Source organism: Rhinolophus sinicus, chromosome 1 (assembly GCF_057876585.1).
Source record: "Rhinolophus sinicus isolate RSI-liver-muscle chromosome 1, RSI-T2T, whole genome shotgun sequence".
Classification (NCBI taxonomy): domain Eukaryota; kingdom Metazoa; phylum Chordata; class Mammalia; order Chiroptera; family Rhinolophidae; genus Rhinolophus; species Rhinolophus sinicus.
In genome coordinates this window covers 27,940,138-27,965,770 of record NC_142501.1, presented here as the reverse complement: position 1 = coordinate 27,965,770, position 25,633 = coordinate 27,940,138, and the positions used below count along the sequence as shown (strand labels likewise).

The 25,633-nt window shown below is 33.6% G+C and overlaps 2 protein-coding genes and 1 pseudogene across 2 annotated transcripts; all 3 read left to right on the top strand.

Annotated features, from left to right (window-relative positions):
• LOC109454228 (NKG2-A/NKG2-B type II integral membrane protein-like) overlaps window positions 1-22,296 on the top strand; it is a 31,342-nt pseudogene extending 9,046 nt beyond the window's left edge.
• On the top strand, window positions 7,897-10,624 carry LOC148759031 (NKG2-A/NKG2-B type II integral membrane protein-like). The gene is made up of 4 exons (XM_088797955.1): window positions 7,897-8,184; window positions 8,696-8,794; window positions 9,332-9,385; window positions 10,461-10,624. Exons 1-4 carry the CDS (start codon window positions 8,115-8,117, stop codon window positions 10,622-10,624), a joined length of 387 nt encoding a protein of 128 aa, XP_088654081.1. The 5' UTR covers window positions 7,897-8,114.
• On the top strand, window positions 17,276-19,433 carry LOC148759030 (NKG2-A/NKG2-B type II integral membrane protein-like). The gene is made up of 4 exons (XM_088797959.1): window positions 17,276-17,345; window positions 18,121-18,219; window positions 18,691-18,744; window positions 19,273-19,433. Exons 1-4 carry the CDS (start codon window positions 17,276-17,278, stop codon window positions 19,431-19,433), a joined length of 384 nt encoding a protein of 127 aa, XP_088654085.1.
• Window positions 22,297-25,633: the final 3,337 nt, after the last annotated feature.

The following is a 25,633-nucleotide window of genomic DNA, read 5'->3' as shown; positions in this document are numbered from 1 at the left end:
TACAAAGCCAATTATCTGAGCCCTGTTATCTCTTGCATCTTATCCTGTAAGACAACGTTTCTCAACCTTTTTTTTTCTCCCTCAACCTCAAGCCACCAAGGAGCTTTCACAGAGATGTTTTCTTAGACCTACCCATGAAAATTCAAAACCACAAATGTATTACACTCTTCTTTATGTATTTATGTACTTTCTTGTGTACTTTATGTATATCTGTACTTTGTACATAAAGTGAGATTTTTTTTCACTACTGTCAAAAATCACTTTTTGTCCACTTGAGGATATCACCTCTCTTGAGAATGCATGAGCTAGCACTGTCTATTCACTCACTCTGCTGCAGCTATATCATCCTCCTTGCTAAACCTCAAATATTTAGAAATGCTTCTTCAATAGGAAATTTCATTAGATGTTTTCTCAATTTCAAATGGTCTTTTCCATTTATCTGCTACCCTACTTTTCTCACCAAATTCATACCTTTGTCCAAATACTACCTTCCCAAGGAATCCCAATGGAATTTCAGCTCCATCTCACAAATGGCACTCCCAATTCCGCCTACTCTATTCAAAATGCTTCATACAATATTTTTTTTTACCGTCTAACTTATTATATTATCTATTTCAACTTCTTTTTGGTTTAAACAACCAATTTTCTGGAGGCTAGCCTACGGAAATGAAGGCGTCAACAGGGGTGTCCTTACTTTGAACACTCTAGGGGAGACTATGTTCCATGCCTTTCTCTGAGCTTCTGGTGTAGCCCCCAGTCTTGACATTCCTTGGCTCACTGACATAATACTCCAAACTCTGCTTCTGTCATCTCATTGCTCTCCCTGTGTGTCTCTGTCTTTGTGTCCAAATCTCTCTTCTTTTAGAATATCCGTTGCATTAATTTAGGGCCCACTATGTATCATTATGACCACATATTAACTTGATTACATTTGCATGGACTCTATTCCCAATAAAGGTGACATTTATAGGCTCTGGGTGGATATCAATTTGGGGGAGGGCATGGGAGTGTGACACTATTCGTTAAATGTGAAATACAGAAAATGAGCAAAAATGGCAGGTCAATGTCCAAATTGTGTCATGGGTGTCATTGTAACTGGTTTCACGGTAACTGGGAAAACTATTTGGTTTGGTGTTTATGAAAACTGAATTCCCACCATGTGTCAATGAAAGGTTGGCAGGGTGATGTGAAGGCTCTCAGAAGAGAGGGGAGAAAATATCCTGGCATAAAATCAGAAGTCACAGTTCACTTGCTTTTTGGATCAATAAGAAAGAGCACATAAAATTTAAATGACAGATAAATATAACAGAGTATTGCAAAATATGAATGGTAATAAAGTCCAGTTAACTAGAATGTCTTCTATGAAAAGGTGGCAAATATCAAAAGATTGGGTCTGATGATATAAAATTACAGGATCTCATCCCCAGCCCCTGGCAACCACTTTTCTACTCTATTTCTATGAATTGTGTTTCTCTTTAATTCCACATATAAATGATACCATGCAGTATTTATCTTTCTCTTTCTAGCTTATTTACTTAGCATAATTCCTTCCAGGTTCATCCTTGTCACAAATGAGAGAAATTTATTTTTCTCATAGCTGAAAAATAATTCAATGAACAGTTTTTAGACAAGATGGTGGAGTAGGTACATGCTGTGCTTGCATCCTCTCATAACCACATCAAAATTACAATTAAATTACAGAACAACCATCATTGAGAATCGCCTGAAGTCTGGCTTAATAACAATTGTATAACTGAGAATATACAGGAAAAGCCATGTAGACACTGGTAGGAGGGGCAGTGACATAGAATGGGCTGTCCTATACTACGTGTGGCAGTTAAAAATAAGGAGGGATATCACAGCTATGAAAGTCCCTCCTAAACAGTGAGGGGTCCAAGGCCTACACCAGGCTTCCTAGTCCTAGGTTCCACATCCCAGAAGAGAAGTCCCGACAACTGGCTGTGAAACCTGTGAAGACTGTGGTTGAGTGACATGGAGAGTCCCAGTCATTTCTCTTAAAAGGCGCATGCAACAGAGTTACTCATTGATGGATTCATTCAGAGTTCCAGCACTGGGGCAGCAGCTCTAGGACACCAGGGACATAAGGGGAGGACTGAATTGTCTGACTTTAAGGCAAGTACTGGAGGGGCATATTTCTGCTAGACAGAAGTGCTGGTAGGAGCCATTGTTACTTTGTTGAGCATTCTCCCCATTAGCATGTAGATACACACAGCCTTCATATCTGAGTCTCCACCAACCTGGCTAACACCCTTAGCCTTGCCCTGGTGATTCCCTGAGACCCTGATTCACCCACGCCAGCTGCTTCCAGTGGCTTTTCCATACAATCAGACTGTCTTGGCTCATGCTTCCGATGTTCCTAAATGTCTTAAGGTTCACAAACAGCAAATTAGCAGTGTCTAGTCTCACTGTATCCCATACCTTTTGCTAAGCATCCCCAAGCCCAGCAGGAGTGGCAGCCAGCCTCGCTTCACAGCTTAGCCTCTCCCAGGCATTTTCAATTGCAATGTGGGTTGAAGCATCCACAGATCGCTTTCTGGCTCATACCAGGTGGCTCTGGGCAGAGCACAAGTGGAGGCTGAACTGGCGTACATTGGGGTCTTTCCCAGGAGGCCCCAAGGCGGCACAACCAGTGGCTGGCTTTGAATAGCACCAAAGCACCAACTGTCATCCACCATAGGTAACATATCCTAAGAGAAGACTGGGCAGGCACCAGAGACCCACTAAAATGAATCTTGCTCCACAGGATCACCCCTGCAGAATGCTCCTCCACTATAGTCACAGCCAGTCCACACAATATTGGAGCCTGTGAGTCAATCCCTCCCACTGACATGCAAACAGCATCCAAGGTTCAACTATAACAGGAGGCAAACACAACTCATACACCTGTGGCACCAGGCCCAGGTGACCAGGGAGAATACACCACTGGTCCCACAGGACACCTACAGCATAAGGCCAATCTACCAAGACCAGGAGGCACAGCATGTCTGTCTAATACATAAATACAAATGCAAGTGTGCAGTCAAAATAGGGAGAAAAAGAAACAGGTCCCAAATGAAAGAATAGAACAAACCTCCAAAAAAGAACTAAACAAACTTGAGACAAGCAATCTATCAGAAGGAGAAGATAAGGAGCAAGAAATTGAAAAACTATTTGAAGAAATAATGATGGAATAGTTCCCTAACCTGGTGAAGGAAATAGGCGACAAGGAAGTGCAGGAAGTCCCAAACAAGATGAACCCAAAGAGGCCCACTCCAAAATGCATAATAGTTAAAATACCAAAGATGAGAGACAGAGAGAACCTTAAAAACAAGAGGAGAGCTATCAGTTACCTACAAGGAACTCTCATAAAACTATCAGCTGATTTCTCAACACAAACTTTGCAGGCAAGAAGGGATTGGCACAAAACACTCAGAGTGAAGTAAAGCAATGATGTCCAACCAAGACTATTCAATCCCACAAAGCTATCATTTAGAGTCTAAGGACACCTAAAGACATCCTAGAAGTGAAAAAGCTAAAGGAATTCATCACCACCAAACCAGTATTAAAATAAATGTTAAAGTGACTCCTTCAAGAAGAATCAAAAAATATGAATAATAAAATGGCAATAATTACATCTCCAGCAACAAAACAATTAATTTCAATGTACATAGTTTACATGCTCCATCAGAAGATATAGGGTGGCTGAGTGGAAAAGGAAAACAAAAAAAAAAATCTTACGTATGTTGCCTACAAGAGACTCACACAGACTAAAGTAAAGAGATTGAGAAAGTTATTTTATGTAAATGGAAACAAACAATCAAAAGGCTGGGGTAGCAATACTTATACCAGACAAAATAAACTTTAAGACAAAGTCTATAACAAGAGACAAAAAAGGACTCTGTATCCCCACTTCTGAGTATTCATCCGAAGAAACCCAAACATTGCCTTGAAAAGACATACACATCCATATGTTCATTGCAGCATTATTCACAATAGCCATCATAGGGAGGCTAACTGGGTGTCCATCAATGGATGAGTGAATAAAAAATGAGTAGTACGTATATGGCTAATATCCTCTAATGGAATATTAGCCATAATATAGAATGAAATCTTGCCATCTGTAATAACATGGATGATCCTAGAAGGTACTGTGCTGATGTCATAGGTCAGGCAGAAAAAGACACGTGTCATAATATTTCACATGTGGAATCTAAAGAACAAACTGAATGAACAACCAAAACAAAAGAAAACTCATAGATACAGAGAACTTATTGATGGTTGACAAACGGGAGGGGTGTAGCGGGGATGGGTGAAAAAAGTGAAGGGATTAAGAAGTACAAATTGGTAGTTACAAAATAGTCATGGGGATGTAATTATAGCATAAAGAATATAGTCAATAATATTGTAATAACTATATATGGTGTCAGATGGGTACTAGATTTATTTGAATGATCACTTCATAAATTGTATAAATGTCTAATCACTATGTTTTACAAGTGAAACTAATATGACATTGTATGTCAACTGTAGTTGAATAATAAAAATTATTTTAAAAATAATTATTAAAATTATTATTATAATTATTTAAAATACATATATACAATTACATTTGCGAACTCATCCTAGAAAAAGTGCTATATATCTCATTGCTGAATATCACTATGGTGACCTTCGAAGTACTCCCCTTGGGAAGCTATGCACGTACGATGGTGCCTAGTCCACCCTTCAAAGCAATTTTGGAACTCTTTTTCTGGAATGGCCATCAGAGATGTCCTTGTATTACTCTTGATGTCCTGAATATCATCAAAATGTCTTCCTTTCAGTATTTCCTTTACGTTTGGTTAAAGAAAGAAGTCACTGGGGGCCAGATCGGGTGAGTAGGGGAGGGTGTCCCAACACAGTTATTTTGTTTATTGGCTAAGAACTTTCTCACAGACAGTGTCCTGTGAGCTGGTGCATTGTTGAGAGGCAAGAGCCATAAATTATTGGGAAAATCTCAGGTTGTCTAACTTTTTTCACGGAGTATTTTCAGCTCTTCCAAATAGTAACCTTGGTTAATGTTTGTCCAGTGTTACAAATTCATAATGGATAATATCTCTGATATCAAAAAAGGTTTGCAACATCATCGTGACAAATTTATGAACTTAATTGTCATAACTCCTACACTCATTGGATTTTTATATAAATATTCATTATTGTGTTTATATAATAATCTAATTAAAGTATATATAACGTTTTTATATATTACATCATATATATGCCACACACACACACACACATATATATATGTGAAACATTTTCTTTATTCAGTCATCCATTGGAGACATTAGCCATGGTAAATAATGCTGCAGTGAACATGGGAATGCAGATATTTATTCAAGACAATTCTGTCATTTTCTTTGTATGTATACCCAGAAGTGGGATTGCTGGATCACATGGTATTTCCAATTTTAATTTCCTTAGGAATGATGGATAAACATTGCCCGTTTTCTTGATGCAAGATGGGAAACATGAAAAGAACTCCATCTGATACATAGTAGATCATTTAGATTTAATGTTTTATTTCTTTTGATATTAATTCGTCATTTAATTGAAGTTTTCAAAGTCCACTTTTTCTGTCATCCCCATTTTTGATTAACTGAAATTTTAAAAAATTACCTTATTTCCCCTACATTGTTAGATTTGATTTTTTTTTCATTTACAACAAATATAGAAAACTAATTATAACTGGAGGGTGAATCAATGAGTAATATAATTAGTAGTAATTTAATGTTTCTATCTCTTACATTGTGATATAGATAAACATTCTTTATGTTTTGTCTTTCACAGAGAGAGTAATTTTTATCACGGGAAAACTAGATAACTTATATATAAATAACATAATTAAATGCAGCAATTTTAAGAAATAGGGCAGAGAAATTGAGAAGATAGATTTTGGAATTCATAATTTAACAGTTGAAAATGTAGTAATTCTTCAGAAACAAGAACAAATATTTAATACCTATTAATCAGATTATGATTTTGGTTTTTTTCATTATAATTGAAATGGCATAATAAACATAAAAAGTAGGTAATGCCAGTATTTAGCAACCATCTAAGAGTAGGAATTCAACATCTAAGATCCTCTTAATAAAGCCAAAATTTTCAGTGCTTGTGATTAAGATGGAATCAAGCATGAGTCATCACATCTTTTGTCCCCAGAAATCTTTTAGAATATGCAAACAACTTCTCAGAGGCACTTGCCAATGGACAAATGAAATGACAAACTACAAATTCAGAGTCTCCTATATTGTGAACGTGTGTGATAAGTTACTCTGTCATCAAAATAGCCAAAGTGTAAGAATTTCCTGTTCAAACTTCAAATGACATAGTGATGAAATATCTACTTTGTCCACTTTTGTTTCACTCTGAGTCTTCACATGCAGCCTGTGAAAACCACAGATATGGTTGTTTAAAGGAGCAACCTGTTGTTTCACTAAAGAATGTACGACTTTCTGGCCCAAACAAGGTATGTGTCTCTACTTTCTTGTCTATTAGCGCGTCTCATGTAGTGGAGACTACAAATGCTAGATGTGATGCAGCTTAGGTACAATTAATATGCAATCAAAGAAAGAAAACATTGGTATTCTGATTTGTACAATTTAGGGTAAAAACAAGAATAAAATATGAAATATGTTGGAGGACATCTTCAAATATTCAAGTGTTAGCCTGTGGAAAATGACTAACGAGCATAAACACATGTATAATTGGGTTTTATGAAATCCTTAGCATCTCGAACAGTTAGCATTGGATTTTGTAATGAATAGATATAGTTACGTCTGTATGTTATTTTATATTTACCCAGTCTTTAAAAATATATTCTTAAAATGAATTCATTATATCGAGAAGGTCAAACATAATTCTTCTTAGATATACTTTGATTAAATAAAATCAATTTGACTCATACTAAAAATCAGGATGAGGTATCATCCACAGAACCTTCTTTAAACTTAATTTTAAACAATCAAAAGACCTTTTACAAATTGAACAAAACATTGAAAAACAGATTTCGCAGTGGTAAGAGACTCCTGTCTAATGAATTATATTACAGTATCTAACTGATGTGAATCAGCAATAGTAACGTGGCAAATGTATTAAAGTAATAATTAAAATATGTAACGTGTTACTGAGAGTTTATAAATGGGATTGAGTATTGTGTTTTACATGCATTATATCTTACATACTTCTATTCCCATTTTAGCAGTAAATTAGGTTGCTAGATACTAGGTAACTTTATAAGGTCAGATATTGTAAGTTTCAAAGCCAGAATTTATTCTAGATCTCACTGACAGCAGAGCCCATTGACTGAATGATTATGTTATGCTATCTGCTTTTTTACATTTTCTTACACAGCTAAAGCTACCCTGACTGATTTTGACAGCCATAAGATCTTTTGGGAAGTTTGCACCCCAACTGCTCCTCCATAAATGATCTACACATTTATTTATCATTTTATGATTTTAAATATCATAAATTACAAATTACTTGTTTAAAATAACTATTTTAAAATAACTTTTTATGTTGTATTGTTTTTATTATTTATTTAATTTTGGATAACTTTAATGTCATGTAACATTTTTCAGCACATAAAATATTTCCAGCTCTACTATTTCCCCAACTTTAGAACACTCAATCTTTAACCATTAGTCAGTTTAAAAATTGTCATAAATATTGGTGCATCACTTGCTTTTCTATACAACAATTTAATTTGAACACAGTTCTTATTACGGTGTTAAAATGTTTCAGTGGAATCTGACTTTAGCTTAACAAAGATGTTAGTTTTTCATGAACCTCTTTATTCCTAATCTATTACTTTCCATTGCTTTAACCAATAATATTGTGCCAAACATAGAATATCATTTTATGAACTACTCTTCTGTTGTGAAAAACTTATTTAAAGCTCTAAGTAAATTAGGAAATGACCTCACATTGGTCAACTGTAGAATGAGCACTGTTACTTATCTCACACTCCACCCACTTTGACTATCCTGAGTCTTGTCATTATTCACCTCATTTGTTAACTACTTAAGTAAAGTTATCACAGGCACCATAACTGACATTACTCAGCAGCAGAGATGGATATCCAACTAGAAAAATACTCAGAACGGAATCTGGCTAAGGACTCAAGGAGACAGCAGCCAAAAGGTAAGGGCATGAAAAGCTCCATTTTACTAATTGAACAGCGAACATCCTATGAGGAATCAACCCTTCAAATTCTTGTCAGGATCATCAAGGGAATGACAAGAATGACAACTGCAAAGGTAAAGCATTAAATAGACCCAGAGTGTCACTGTTCTAGGATGTGCAGCTGGGTGTAGAGACGTGGGGAAACAGTAAGGAATAAGCTCACATGTTTTTAATTAGTGAGGATCAGAGGTTGAAATTGGAATACAATATTCTGATATGAAATCTGAGGACTAATGTATGCAGGCGTTGTGTTAGGGTTCAGTCTTTGACCAACAATTCATGGAGCATTATATTTCTTGAAAATGCAATGACATATTCTGAAAGGTTACAATGGTAGATATGGGTATGGAGTTCAATTTTATATAAATTTATATATCAACATATATATAAATATATGATTCCATGCATGTAAACTGTCTGAACAGTTGTCTCCATCTCTCCTTCTCAGTATTTTATTTCTTTCCTGCAGAATCAGAATCACCTCCAGAGAAGCTCATTGCTGGGATCCTGGGAGTCATTTGTCTCATCCTGATGTACACTGTAGTAAGAATGATGCATTTCATTCCCAGTAAGTACTTTTTTGAAAGACTATGAAGGAACTTTCCACTCTAATGATCATCAGTGCCTCTAAACATTTTATGTTTTGAAATAGAACTCTCATTTTAATGTATGCATTTAGAATAAATGTGGAGTGTTTTTGAATTTCAAAAGTATAAATAACAGAATGATTCTATAGAATATTATATGAATTTATTTTCAGATTTCATAATTCAAAGATTTGTATTTTTTATATTTAGTCATGGAACTTTTATTCTGATTTTTCTGAAAATATTGTATCATTTAAATCTCTTAGACCTTGTTGAGAAACACAAATTAATTCTTGAGATTGGTTAAACCAAATACTGTAGTGGAATTTGATATTTAGGCTTTTGAAATCTATTTTTTAAAATCTTCATTAATTAATTAATCTGTCTTGTAAAATCAATTTTATTTCAGATTATTTAATCCTAAACATTACACCAAATGTCAAAGTAAAAAACAAAAAGTATTATGATTTATGCAGATCAAGATTAATTTTTAAATAAGAATTACTCCTTTTTTCTAGCTACTGAAAAACCAGAGCAGAATAATTACCCCTTAACAACAGGGATCCAGAAAGGTACAAATAATTTTCCAAGTTCTGATATTAGTACAGCTTGCAGTTTGTCTGTAACTCAGGATACGCAAAAATAATATTACGGTTTTTTTTTTTAATATATAAATGATAACATTGGGCAATAAATGTCCATAAATACTAATTTTAGGAGAATACGTCTTCTTATGGAAGAATATGAAGTGTTCATTTTATTTTATTTTTTTAATTTATTTTATTTTTTTATTATTAGTTTCAGGTGCACAAGACAAAGCAAAACTTAGACGTTTATCATTTATATCCCTCACACTGTGTGAACCCCCCTCCCGCCATCCACTATCCCTCTGTACGTTCCCCAAATTAATTTTCAAAACCCCGTGGCCATCTTGTGCTTACCGATTATTTTCTAAACTTCTCACCTTCCCCTTATCCCCACCCCCCCGCCCCTCTAGCAACCCTCAGTTTTTCTTCATGTCTCCAAAACTGTCTCTGATTAGTTCATTCACTTATTCTTTTCTTTAGATTCCGCATATAAGTGAGATCATATGGTATTTGTCTTTCTCTGTCTGACTTATTTCACTTAACATAATGTTCTCTAGGTCCATCCATGTTGTTGCAAATGGTAAGATTTCTTTCTTCTTTATGGCTGCGTAATACTCCATTGTATAAATGTACCACAGTTTCTTAATCCAGTCATCTACCGATGGGCATTTCGGTTGTTTCCATGTCTTGGCTATTGTGTATAATCTTTAGAAGTGTTCATTTTAAATCACCATACCCACTGTTGCTGATTGTCCTATGTTTCCTCCGGCTATGCTATGAGAAAAATAATTTTGTTTTCTAAAAAAGTGGTTTTGTTCATTAATTTTCATGATGTGTTAGAATAGATATTTATGTTTGTGTGTTTTCATTGTTTGGGCACATAAATTAGGGGGTGAGAGGCTGACCATTCCCTACAAATGTGTGTGATTATATTTTATTTTACATGTACCAGCCAGTGAAGGTGCATAGAAATGTTATGCACATATATGTTTGTAGTTATGCAAATGTGTAAATTTGTTTTTATTTTTTAATTCAAATTGTTTTTTCATAATTTCTTCAGCATATCATTGTGGTCGTTGTCCAATGGAGTGGTTTACATATTCCAACAACTGCTATTACATCAGCACTGAAAGAAAAACATGGACTGGGAGTCAGAAGGCCTGTGCTTCTAAGAACTCACACCTGCTTTATATAGATAATAAAGAAGAAGTGGTAAGGTTTTAAAACTTTCCAACATTTTGCTAAACGTGTATTTTTGTCTACAGTATGATTGTTGCATTTATCTGTAGTTAATTTTTACCTTGAAATTATTTGTGTCAAATTCCCTCTTCAGTAATAACACGTTTTCCCAATGTGTTCAAAGTGTAAGTACATAAAGTAAAATGAAAATTAAATTGAATAAAACAGAAAGAATGACATTCGTGTTCCATTAGAAAACATATTAGTATAAATAATTTTTTTGTGCTTTCTCATAAAATTTGTTTCTCATAGAATTTTTTGATCACCTTCTGTCCTCATTCATGGATTGACCTCTCCTTAAAAACTAATACAAGTTTGTTGGTGTTGCCAAACGCCTCGGAGCTCTCTTCCAAACTGTAAGTTTCATGAGAACTCATATTTTATGCCTTGAGGTAATTAATTATAGAAAGAAGAATAAATATTTGAACAATTATATGAAGACAATTATTTAAGTATTTCCATGCAAAATTATACAAGGACAATTCAGATATAGGTATATAAGTATTAGCCTAAGTAAATTATTTATTCATCAAAGTATTAGGTCATGTATTACCAGAATAATGATATATCATTCTCTGCATTTCAGGTTCTCAATATCTTCAGAGATTAGCAAGGATTGTGCATTTGTGTCGTTTCACTCTCACCAGGTTTTTTATGTACTCTGTTTAGAAAAAAAACTATACGTTTGTAAGCACCAGACACTTCACCGTATCTGAAGTTGGTATAATGGTAATCTGTAAAGGACATATTTTTGATTTATTTAAACTCATACAATAAATTTTCTTATAATTAATTTTTTATGATACAATTATGAGGACAGTTTTACATTCACAACAAAATTATGATAGTTACTGAGATTTCCCATGTTTCTCCCTCCCCTACACATGCAGAGCTTCCTCCATGATCAACATCACTCACCAAAATGGTCATTTGCTACTGAGAATGAATCTACATTGACGCATCATATTCATTTAAAATCCATAGTTTTTGTGAAGCTTAACCCGTGGTGTAGAATTATTTTTAAACCTATATTTCTAAATTATTTTTTAAAATATATACCCAAGTACATGTTATATGTTTCGTAAGATTTTGCTATTTATTAAAATAGATAATGTATTTTAATATCAAGAGGTGTTATTTCTAAGTCCTCAATATGGTGAATAATTCCATTTATATATTCAAACTAGTTAATTTATCATAGCGTTCAAACGTTGAAAATGAGGATTCAACTGCAAAGGCTGGCATACTGTGTAAGTCATAGTGGAGTCAAAAGGGAGAGGAAATTTGATTAAAAAATATTAAATTTTGTAGGGGTGATCGCCTACAAGCAGGACATGAAAGAAAATGATAAAGTACACCCTAGGGTTAAAGAAGAGTACCCAAAGGTGGAATGACTTGGAAGCCAGGTCTACTTCCTTAGGACGGGTTTCAGACTTCACTGAACACAGTGTGGCTGCAGACATTGTGACAGTTGACATATTCACTGGGTTGCCCTGGATAGAGCAGTTCCAGAGTCTGCTGGCTGTTATTGGTGAGGACGGATATCAGGCTGTGATTGGCAAGCAGGAAGAACTCCCTATCATGTGATCCTCAGGCAGAGGTTGGAAAAGAGGGAACTGTCATTGGGACTGGCCACAAAAACTGCTGGAGGGTGACTACCACAGGACGTCCTGCATGCACGCAACTGGCAACCCCACCATAGAGCCAACGGGGAGAAAGCACCTTGAAACCAGAACAACTGTCCTTTCTCTGGCAGTGTCTCTCCAGTGCCTTTAACTGGCAAGACAACATCACGTGAGATCACAAGGGAGAAAAAGTTATAGAATCTATCTCCATTATTTCAAAAGGGCCATGAAGGGCAGATTTGGAGTTGAGATTAATAAATTGTTGATCCACCCTTGAGATTACTGTGCAAGAACTTCAAAGTTGGTACATGACATAATTCTTTGTGTAGAAAAGCCTAAAGACTCCACCAAAAAACTATTAGAAACAGTAAACAAATACAGTAAAGTTGCAGTATACAAAATCAATGTACAAAAATCCCTGCATTTCTACATACTAACAATGCAATTTCAGAAAAAGAAATGGAAAAACAATAACACTTCTTTGCAATTGCAGTAAAGAAGAATGAAATGCTTCGGACTAAATTTAACAAAGGATGTGAAGGACCTGTACAGTAAAAACTATAAGACATTATATAAAGAAATTGAAGATGACACAAAGAAATGGAAAGGTATTCTGAGTTCATGCCTTGGAAGAAACAACAAAGTTGAAACTGCCATATTACCCAAAGCACTATATATTTAATGCAACTCATATCAAAATCTTAATGAAAATTTTTGTTTTTATTATTTTTCATCTTGGATCTTCATTTTTTAAAAAAGAAATTAAATTTATTGAGGTGATAACTGTTAGTAAAATTTCATAGTTTTCAACTGTGCAACTCTTTTTTTAACATTTTCTATTATTTTTTCTTTTAGTTTATTGGAATGACAATGGTTAGTAAAGTTACATAGATTTCAAGTGTACAAGTCTGTAATACATCATTTATATATCACATTGTGTGTTCACCACCCATACTCAGTTGTCCTTCCATCACCATATATTTGATCATTTTCAGCCTCATCTACCACCTCTCTCCCCAGTTACCCTGTGGTAACCACTAAACTATTATCTGTGTCTATGAGTTTTTGTTTCTTCAGTTGTTTGTCTTGTTCCCCTGTTGTCAGTTTTATATACCACATATCAGTGAAATCATTTGGTTCTCGACTTATTCTGTCTGATTTATTTCACTTAGCACAATAATTTCAAGATCCATCTATGTTGTCACAAATGGCAGAATATTGTATTTTCTTATGGCAGAGTAGTAGTATTCCATTGTGTATATATACCACATCTTCTTTATCCAATCATCTATAGAAGGACACTTTGGTTGTTTCCATGTCTTGGCCACTGTAAATAGAGCTGCAATGGAAATCGGAGTACATATATCTTTATGGATAAATGTTATCAGATTTTTGTGTATATACCCAAGAGAGGGATAATCATCAGATTTGTATGAAATTACAAAAGAGCCTTGTAATGATGAGCAGGGAAAAGACGGAGGAGGGCCACATGCTAGAGTGGGGCTAATGAATTTATTTGTCAATATCTAATCAATTTACTTAGCAGTATGCAATAGTAATAGACAAAGGCAATTAACAGAATGTGCTAATGACAGAAAGTAAAGATGGTTAAGACTAAACTATATACATTGATACTAATGTTACGTCAAAGGAGTATACATACATATAAGTTTAAGAGACCCCGACATATGTTTACTATTGGTCAAAAATCACTTGGCGAAATACACGAACAACATCAGTAAGGAGTTTCCAAAAGCAGTAATAAGATCTATAGGATAGTAACTGCTACAGTAGATGTCCAAAGCTCACCAAATTGGGGGAGAACAGCACTGGAAAAGTCATAAATCAAAAGTTTGTCAGGTCTGCAGACCTGTAGCTGAGAGAAACTCAGGCGTCTCCCACACTGCTGCTTGTTCGTTCCCAAGAATGCTGCTGCTGTTGTCTTTGTCTTTGTTGTTATTAGAAGTCACGGTGTCTTCTGATGTTATAAACTGCAAGCTGCATTTAAGTTTTTAAGGTGTTAACAATCTGAAGAATGTTGCTGTTGTTGTCATTGTTGTTGTTAGAAGTTAGGGCGTCTTCTGATGTTTAAGCTGCATACAAGTTTTCTAGATGCTGACAAGTTCTCAAGAAGGCTAACCATGGGGAACAACACTGGAGATGCCAGGAACCAGGCAGACCTCACCAAGTTCACAGCTCAAAGTCAGGACATTCCGTTACGTTGTAAGCTGCATGTTGCTAGAAGTCTTCAAAATGTTTGAATGATGAAAAATCGCCAATGACAAATGACCAAATGATGAAATAATGATTAATAATTAACACAGCCAACTGAGGTCTGTCTTATATATTTTTTTCAGATGTAACGTAGAGGCAAGTTTCTTGTTCCTGCCTCCCCCTCCGGGAATGGCCAGTTCTGGGAGGGTCCGGCAGTTACTGATACGAATGTTGACCATCTGGCCAAAGGGCCAATTCATCCGCATAAGCAATATCTACTGTTCTTGCTTGGGACCATCAGCCCAATTTTTTCCCAAGCCTGGCAATGTGTCTGTCTGGTATGGTCCTGGTGGAATAGGTAAGGCAGAGAAGAACAAATGCCATATGATTTCACTTACACATGAAATCTAAAGAACAAAATGAATAAACAAACAAAACAGAAGCACACTCATAGATACAGAGAACATTTTGATGGTTGACAAACAGGACAGGTGTAGGAAGAAAGGTGAAAAAACTGAAGCAGTTAAAAAATACAAAGTGGTAGTTACAAAATAATCATGGGGATGTAAAGTGTAGCATAAAAAATATAGTCAATAATATTGTAATAACTATAAATGATGTCATATGTATACTAGATTTACCTGGGTGACAATTGATAAAATATGTAAATGTCTAATCACAATGTTGTTCACGTGAAACAAATATAATAGTGTATGTCAAGTGTAATTGAAAAATAAAAATTATTTTATAATAATTTTTAAAAGTTGGTATTAAAATATTTAAAATATATTCATATATACACTAATTGGATTATTATATGTACACTCATTGAAATATTATATATCTGTATATGTATATAAATGTATGTATAATATATTATATGTATATAGCATTTTTTTATCCAATTCTCCATTGAAGGCACTTAGGTTGCTTCCATACCTTAGTTATTGTAAATGATGCTGCAATAAACATGGGAATACAGATATTTCTTTGAGATATTTGTGTCATTTTCTTTATATATATATGTATATATATATCTCCACAAATTGGATTGCTGGATCACGTTTTACGTCCAGTTTTAATTTATTTAGGAATGATGTACAAACATTGTCCCATTTCTTGATACAAGATGGGAAGAATAAAAGAATTCCATCTGATACGCAGTAGATAATTTAGACTTAATGTTTTATTTCTTTTGATAATACTGCATCCTTTGACTTTAGTTTTCAAAGTCCACTTTTTCTGCCATACTCATTTTTGGTTAAGTGAATTTTTTAAAAATTACCTTTATTTTCCTTCTACATAGTTAGAGTTGAGTTTTTTTTTCATTTACAACAAACACATCTGTTAATATAGTGACAACTAATTATGATTGGAGGATGAGTCAATGAACAATATAATGATTAGTAATTCAGTGTTTCTATCTCTTGCATTGTGGTATAGCTAAATATTCTTTCATGTTTTGTTTTTCAAAGAGACTAATTTTTATCAGGGGGAATCTAAATAACTTACACATAAATAATATAATTAAATACAGCAATTTAAAAAACTATGGCAGAGAAATTGAGAAGACAAGTTTGGTAATTGATAATTGTGACAGTTAAAGTTGAAAATGCAGTAATTGTTCAGAACAACAGGGACAAATATTATTAAATACCTATTTAACGAGGTTATGATTTTAGATTTTTTCATTATAATAGAAATGACATAATAAATATAGATAAAAAAGTAGGTAATGCCAGTTATTTAGCAACCTTATCTAAGAGAACTTAAACATCTAAGATCCTCTCAATAAAGCCAAAGTTTTCAGTCCTTGTGATTAAGATGGAATCAACAGCATGAGTCGTCAATCTGTTGTCCCCAGAAATATTTTAGAATATGCAAATAACTTCTCAGAGGCACTTGTCAATGGACAAACTAAATGACATACAACAAGCACAAAGTCTCCTATATTGTGAAGGTGTGTGATAAGATCAACTGTCTTCAAAATAGCTATAGTTTAAGAATTTCCTGTTCAAACTTTAAGTGTCATAGTGGTAAAATATCTACTTTATCCACTTTTGCTTGACTCTCAGTCTTCACATGCAGCCTGTGAAGACCACAGATATTATTTGTGTACAGGAGTAACCTGTTCTTCCACTAAAGAATTCACAACTTTCTGACCAAACAAGGTATGTGTCTTTACTCTCCTCCCTCTTACCTCATGAAGTGGGAGATTACAAATGCTAGATGTGACGCAACTGAGGTATAATTAATAGGTAATCAAATCAAACATTGGTATCCTGATTTTACAATTCAGGCTAAAAACAAGAATAAAATATATAATATGTTGGGAGATATCTTCAAAAATTCAAGTGTAGGGTTGTACAAAATTACTAATGACCATACACACACATTTATACATCATTTTATGATTTCAAATCTTAGCCATTAAATAAATTACAAATTACTTGTGTAACATCAGTGTTTTTTAACTAATCTTTTTATGTTGCTTTGTTTTCATTATTTATTAAGTTTTAGATAACTTTAATGTCATGTAACATTTTCAACATATAAAATATTTCTTTAACATTTTTATGATGTCTCAGAATTCCAGTTATTCAAAATACAGTATCATTGATTATACCTCATCTGCCCTTTTAATACATAAATATGAGTGACTAAATAAAAGTAATTTAGTGCAGGAAATTACTATACATGCTAGACCTACTATTCCCATCTTGCCATTATTCACCTCATTTATTAACTAACGTAAAGTTATCACAGGCACCATATCTGACATTACTCAGCTGCAGAGATGGATATCCAACTAGAAAACTACTCAGAATGGAATCTGGCTAAGGACTCAAGGAGACAGCAACCAAAAGGTAAGGGCATGAAAAGCTCCATTTTACTAATTGAACAGCAAACATCCTATGAGGAATCGAACCTTCAAAATGCTTGTCAGGATCATCAAGGGGATGACAAGAATGACAACTGCAAAGGTAAAGCATTAAATCGACCCAGAGTGTAACTGTTCTACAGGACGTGCAGCTGGGTGTAGAGATGTGTGGAAACAGTAGGGAATAAGCTCACATATTTTTAATTACTGAGGATCAGAGGTTGAAGTTTGAATACAATATTCTAACACAAAACCTGAGGACTAAGTTATACAGTTATAGTGGGAAGGTGCAGTCTTTGACCAACAATTCCTGGAGCACTATATGTCTTGAAAATGCAATGGCTTACTCTGAAAGATTACAATGGTAAATATGGGTTTGAGGTTCAAGTTTATATATATAGTTTTAGTGATATATATATATATATATATATATATATATATATATATATATATATATATATATCACTAAGTTCTATGTATATAGCCAAAAAATATGTACTTTTTAAGAAAGGAAAAATCTGTATTAAAATTTTAATATTCAATATATACCAATAATAATAATTAACAACTTATGCTTGACTTCTGCAATTACAAGAGGTGCTCCAACTGGTTACCATCAATGTCATTTTAATACAGTTTTTTCCTTTCTTAACAGGTGTATACATTTTTGGGCATCCTCTGTGTATATAATCCATGTGTGTAAAATGTCTGAACTATTGACTCCATCTCTCTTTCTGTAGTTTTTGTTTTTCTTCCTGCAGAATCAAAATTACCTCCAGAGAAGCACATTGCTGGGATTCTGGGAGTCTTTTGTCTTGTCTTGTACAGTATAGTTAGAATGATACAATTGTTTCCTGTAAGTACTTTTTTGAAAGATTATAAGGGAACATTTCACTTTAATTATAATCAGTGCCTCTAAACATTTCATAATATTATGGAACAGAACACTTATTTTAAATTATGCATTTAGACTAAATGTGGAATGTTGTTCTGAATTTGTCAAAAGTATAAAGAACAAAATGATTCTAGAGATATATATTCAGATATCATAACTCAAAGACATTCTTTAAGAGACTAAAAGACCTTGTTGAGAAATACAAACTAATTCTTGAGATCAGTAAAATCAATACTGGAAGAAATGGTGACGTTTGATTCTATAAGCTTTTCAAACATTCTTCTCCCAAATGTTCATTATGTTATTTTCTTGGCAAAATCAGTTTTATTTCAGATTTTTCTAAACTTAAATAATACACTAAACTTCAAACTAACAACCTAAAATTATCATTTATTTAGATAAAATTATTTTTTGTAAGAATTACTTTTTTTTCTAGCTGCTGTCATACCAGAGCAGAGCAGTTCACTCCTAATAACAGGGATTGAGATAGGTTCACTATAATTTTCAAAGTTCTGATATAAGTACAGTTTATATTTTTCCCTATCTCAGAAAATGCAAAAATATAACAGATTTTTGGGGGCAGAACACAATTATAAAATGGGACAATATTTATAAAAAATGATTTTGAGTGTTCCTTCTTACGCAACAATATGAAAAAAATCTTTATTTAAAATCACCATACCTATTGTTGCAAATTAGCTTAAATTTCCTGCTGCTTTAATTAGATGAGACAAATGCCATTGCCATTCTAAAGAAGTGGATTCATTCATTGACTGTCAGGACATTAAAGATGGATGTATTTGCTTATGCGTTGTTCTATATGAGCATGTAAATGAGGGAAGGTGAAGTGACCCTTCTCTGTGAGTGTGTTAGTGTGTTTCGATTTATATGTGCCAGCCTTTGAGGGTGCATGGATACGATATGCAGATTTATATTTATAACTATGCGCATATGTAGATGAATGTTTGCTTTTTAATATTCATTTTCTTATTGGATAATAATTCATAATCTTTTTCAGCCCATCGTTGTGGTCGTTGTCCAAAGGAATGGTTTACATATTCCAACAATTGCTATTACATTAGTAATGAAAGTAAAACATGGACTGAGAGTGTGATCACCTGTGCTTCCAAGAACTCTAATCTGCGTCTTATAGATAATGAAGAAGAGGTAACATTTTAAATGTTTTAAAGAATTCATCAAAAGCTTATTTTAGTTTATATTTTAATAGCAGAGTTCATACATAGTTTTGTACATATTTTTAGTTTTTATTTTAAAGTCTGTTAATAGTTCATTGTTTGACTCTGTAATATTTTATTTATGTTTTATACCACTATGTACATTTGACAATTTCCTGTTCATGCTTATTATAGGAAACCAGGTTTCTATAAATACTTTTTTTCTAAAATAAACTTTGCTATTTAATTTTATCATACATCAAGAACACTAAGCATATCATAACTGTGCAGATTGATTGTCAAGTAAATAGAATCACATAAGTATTAATCGCATTACAGTATAGAAGTTTCCAGCCCTTAGCAGCCCTGCTCCTGTTTATTCTCTCATCACTTCTCTTTTCTTATTTCATCACTGTCCTGACTGTCGCCACGCAGCAGCTTAACCTCCCCACACAACAGCTGAACTGTTTTATTTCCTTCTACCTGCCCCCAAAGAAAGGAGAGTCTGTAAGATGGATCCTTTCAGGGACTTTGCTAAATCTTTGTGTTTGCACCTTATGCCTCCCTGTTTGGTCCCAGAAAGATGACTGGACAGTCAATGACGAGTAAGATTCCTCATGGAAGGAACAACTCAAGCCAGAGGCAGTCGTGTGGGGACCAACAGGAGAACCCACGGGGTTCACGGAGGTGGGCACAGCCCCCCACCTTCCTCAGGCTAAGGAAAGCTTCAGCTTCTGTGGCTACATTCCTTCCCAAAACTGCAAGGGAAGTGATTCAATGAGGTACTCTCCATCTATTCGTATGCATATAGGTTTTGTCCCTTGGAAAGTTGAAACCTAAGGTCCAACTGTCTGTAGGCAAGGGTGATGGACTTAAATCGGTTTCTTATTATAATGTATAAGATTCACAGATCTTGAGATTGACAAGCTTTATCTTCTTTACTTCCCTACAGAATTGATAAAAGCTGATGCTAGGCCCGATGTGGGGCTTCCAGTCTTTGAGACTGGGGTCCCTTGGCCTCCGCACTTAAACTGACTACTATCTTTTCTTAACCCTGTGCCACCCTCCTTGCTCCCCACAACTCTCCTCGTGCGGGACATGACATCTGACTTTTCATATGATGGGATGTCGGTTTGTTTTTGAACTTCATGTACATGGAATCATACACTATGTTCTTTTATCTTCCTGTCTTTTTCATTTCCATGTGATAATTTTGTAATTTATCAGTACTATTGTATTTATCAGCACTTTGTTCATATCTAATGCTGATTATGTAAATGCAACATTTTAAAATCCATTCTCTCTGATGTCTCTGGATGGGGATGTGAGTCTCATGCTCTCAAGGATAAACAGGCTTCCTGAGTCCAGTACTTTAGTCATAGGATCCCCTTTGCTGGTCCCACCTTCAAGCCACCTACCCTGGTGGGGGAAGGAGAAGCATTTCCTCTGGTTGCTTCTCTTAGCATGTGTCCTGATGGATCACCACACAGACCTGCCTGAGGAAGTTGCTGGGCAGGATTCTCTCTCCAAAGCAGAGGAGGAATGCCTTCCTTGAGCCTCCCCTATTGCTAGGTTGGGTGTTGGGCAGCAGCAGGTCTAGGGCACTTTCTTCTGTTGGGTGGGGATATAAGATACTCTGTCACTCTGTTGGTCCCAATCCAGAGGTACTTAAACATTTCCCCTCTCTTCTTCCACCTTTTAGAGTTCTTGCTTGTGTCTTTCATTAGTTCTAGAATTTATAGTAGTTATACTTAGCAGAGAGTGGCAGAGAAATGAGTCTCTGACACCTTGTATGGACCATTGGATTCCACCAACACAGAAATAGATTATAGTGCTTATCTGGTTAAAGAAAGGTGTGGGGCAAAGAAAACCAAACTTTTCCCTTCCATGTCATTTATTTCATTAATTTTAATCCCCTAATTTTTTTTTCTAAAACCTGAACTCTGAGAAACATAGAAAACTACATTGATTTTGTCACAGTATCAAATACATTCATTAAGTATTTGGAAACTTATTGAAAGCCTTGTTATGTTAGTTTTGTCAACGTGGGTAACTTCTAAATTACATAAATCAGAATTTTCCTTATTAACATAACTACTAAGCCTAAATGTTTAAGACTTAATTTTAAATCAATAGTATAAACATTGCTTAAAAGTTTGGCAATATAAAATGTGGTTTTTTTCTTCAACTCATATACTTAGTGTTAGAATAGGATTCAACACTCTTAATTTGTTCTGCAATTAAGGATCTTATGAAAGAATACACTATTTGCATTTTAAAAAATAATACAAACTTTCATAGTGATTATTTAAATAAAATGTCTTTATTTTATGGTAGCAATTTCTGAGTTCCATATCACCTGCATCATGGATTGGAGTCTTTCGTTTCAGCAGTGATCATCAATGGATGTTGATAAATGGTTCAAATGGATGTTGCTAAAGCAAGTTGTTTTTTAAATGCTATATAGAAGAAAAATGTAAAAAAAAAAAAAAAATTCAGAAGAGTAGTTCTAATGCATTTGTTTAAGTAGATTTATAACCTGAAGAATAATGGTCAAACATAATGAAATGTTGATGTACGTATTAAAAAATGACTATCCAGTTTTCCTAATTACCAACTCTTTTTAATATTATATGAAAAATGTCATTATCCATTTTGAAAATATTCTTCTATTACAATTACATGGAAAATGATATTGTTTCATGGATTGTGTCCATATGATAGAACAACATAATATTCATTTGCTCCATTACAGGGTAGCAGAATCACCATTGGCCAATGATGACTGTGCTGTGCTATCCTCATTCGGTTTCCAATCAAGTGTTTGTGGATCCCCAAAAATATATCTTTGCAAGCATAAGCTTTAGAGTTAAAATACTTCAGTTGGGATTCTGTTGGGTAACTTTATTTTTAATGAAATGGAAATAATATTATGATTGCATACACTTTCAATTATATTATTTGTTCTAATAATGAAAAAGGTTTTCATAATAATTGTTGGAAAATATTATATATATCCAAAAGTACAGATATGATTCGTTTTAGTGTACGGCTTTTATTGTTTAACGTTATATTTGTGGCATTCAATTTTTCTAAAAGATCATGTTGTACTAGTCAATTTATAGAAAATACCAAGAACAGGCAAACGCATAGAAGGAGAAAGTGGATTCGTGGTTGCCAAGGGCTGAAGACATTGGTCATGGGAAGTGACTGCTAATTGGTATACTGTTCCGTTTGGGGATGGAAACATTCTCTTTTTTTTAATCTTTAAATTAATTAATTTAAAAATATTTTATTAAATTTATTGGGATAACATTGGTTAGTAAGATTACATAGGTTTCAAGCTTACACTTCTATAATACATCATCTATATATTGCATTGTGTGTTCACCGCCCAGAGTCAGTTCTCCTTCCATCACCATATATTTGCCCTCCTTTACCCTCTTCTACTACCCCCTCACCCCTTACCCTTTGGAAATCTTTTAAATTTTGATAGGGGTGATGGTTGCAAACTCTGTGAGTATACTAAAAATTACTGATTTATACACCGTAAATGAATGTTCTTTTGTCCGTAAATTACACCCCATTAAAACTGTTAAAAAACACTTGGTTGTGTGTTTGTACTGCATTTAAATTTTAAGTTATTTACAAAAATTAATCATTTTACAGTATTAACTCTTTCAATCAATATCATGCTTTACCCTTCTATGTATTAGGTTTTCTTTAATTTCATTATTATGTGTCTTATTTTTGTATATTGAAGTCTTACACAAACATGGGTATTTCACAGTGTCGATTTGGTAAATAGCTTTCTTATTTGTGAATTTTCTTTAGCAACTTTTGCTGCTTTACACAATAATGCAATTGAGGTTTACATGGTGATCTTATGTCCAATGTCTTCGCTGATTATATGTATGAATTCTATCATTTGAAATATATATTCTTCTGAATTTTTAAACAGCTGTTTCATTTGTAAATAATCACACTTTTATTTATTTTTCCCTTGTGCAGTTACTTTTTTCCTTGACTTATTTTCACATGCTAGGGTTTTATTTTCAGTGGTAAATAGAAAGGGCAGTAAAGGTTCTATGTTATCCTTCCCTATTGCAGGAGAAAGTATTTAAATATTTCATCCATATGTATAAGGTTTGTTTTAAAGTTTTTTAATCATAACATTCTCACATAAATGCAATTTCATAATATTGCTATTTGTCTAACAGAGTTTATTATTAATCAGTGTTTCATTTTTATTATTTTTGCATCAATTGGAGTGATAAATGTTTTTGCTGTATAATGTTTATGAAGTAAACTACGTTTATTTCTTTCAAATATTAAACCAATCTTGCATTTCTAAAATAAAATTAAAATGATCCTTCTGTATTGTCCTTCTTTAAAAATCAGTGAATATATTACCCTTAGATTAAGTTGTTTTTCTTCAACTATATTCACAAAGAGATTATATTTCATTTTTCCATATGTTATGTGCTAGACAGGTTTTAATATCAAAGTTATATCGATGCATTCCTCTTTTTCTATTATCTTGAATCCTTTGTATAAGAGAACTGTCATATTTTGAATGTTGTTTTTTACTACTGATCCAATCTGAACTTGAGGAAATTTTGTAGGAAAGTTTATAAAATGAACTCAATTTTTTTGATACATGCAAATTTTACTGAGGTTTCTATTTGTTGTACTGCATTTTCATAATTTTCTATTTCTTACAGATATTAAAATGTATTCATAATGACTTTATTATCTCCACAATATTGTAAAAATGATAATGTTATTCCTGAGTTTATTCTAGGTATCAATAACCTGCATCTTCTCAATTTTTTTTCAACAGCCTTTTATCAATCTTATTCAGTATTTTCAATGAAAATAACTTTGGCCTTGTTGATCCTCTCTACTGGAATTTTTCTCTTTGTCCTAATTTTCTTTCTTTTCTGAATTATTTTCTTCTTCATTGAGATTTAATTTCACATAATTTCATCTTTTCTATTTTTAATTTTTTGAGGTGCATGCTTGTATTTATTTTATCCTTTATTTGTAAGATACAAATTTAAGGCATTTAGTATTTTACAAGACAGAGTTTTGCTGTTATAGTTTCCCTGTAATTCATATAAAAATTGTGATTCTTCATTGTGATCACTTAATTGGCAAACATGTTATTTAGAAATTTATTACTGAATTTAAAATTATATACAGAATTTTTTACTTGAACAACACCACAGTGATTTGTAAACATGTTATATGTGTCAATAATCAAATTGACCACACTTTATACATTTCAGTGTATAATATTAACAACATACCAGAAAATAATCCACTGTACTTAGTTACAGTTTTGGTATTTTAAAATCTTTAAATACAAACTGTATTTGAAACACTGAACATTAAAGAAAAAGAAGAATGGACTGAAAAACAAGATTTTTATATTTTTGATTATTGATTCATATTTTTTGTACAATCTAGTTAGAGAATTTACAGTGAAAAGAGAAATCTGTGGATCTAGTCAAATGTGGCCAGTGTGACTGAGAGACCATCTTAAAATTTTACCTATTTTTAATTAATTAAAATTTAAAATTTAATAATCACATTTCAAGTGTTCACTGGCCAGACTTGGCTAGGGGCTATTGCAGTGACACTGCAGAGCTTATATTTTATATTAGTATTTTTGGAAATATGAAAATACAGTGTATTTTTTAATACTTTCATGTGAACTTGTGTGTGTGTGTGTGTGTGTGTGTGTGTGTGTGTGTGTGTATGTGTGTGTGTGTGTGTACTGGTTAGCTGTCTGGTTTAACACTCTATAGTATTTTTGATATATCTGCTTCTCTGATAATCAGTGAGAGGGAATTGTTTAAAACTTCATTTATAATTATTTACTTCTTCACTTTTTTACATATTGTGAACTTCTATTATTAGGTACATATACATTTTATTAAAGACATTGCTAATTGTTTAGACCAGGGGTGTCCGAACTGTGGCCTGTGGGCCAACTGCGGCCCACGATTCATTGTTAATTGGCCCGCAGCAAATTCCAAAAATATATTTAGTTTACTTAAATAAACCAGGTGAGGCAATATGTACTTCACCCGAGTGAGTGGCCCGGCTATTTGTGTATTTTACCGCATATGGCCCTTGGTGAAAAACGTTGAATAAAGTTTGGACACCCCTGGTTAAGACAGTCTGTTCTTATGAAAC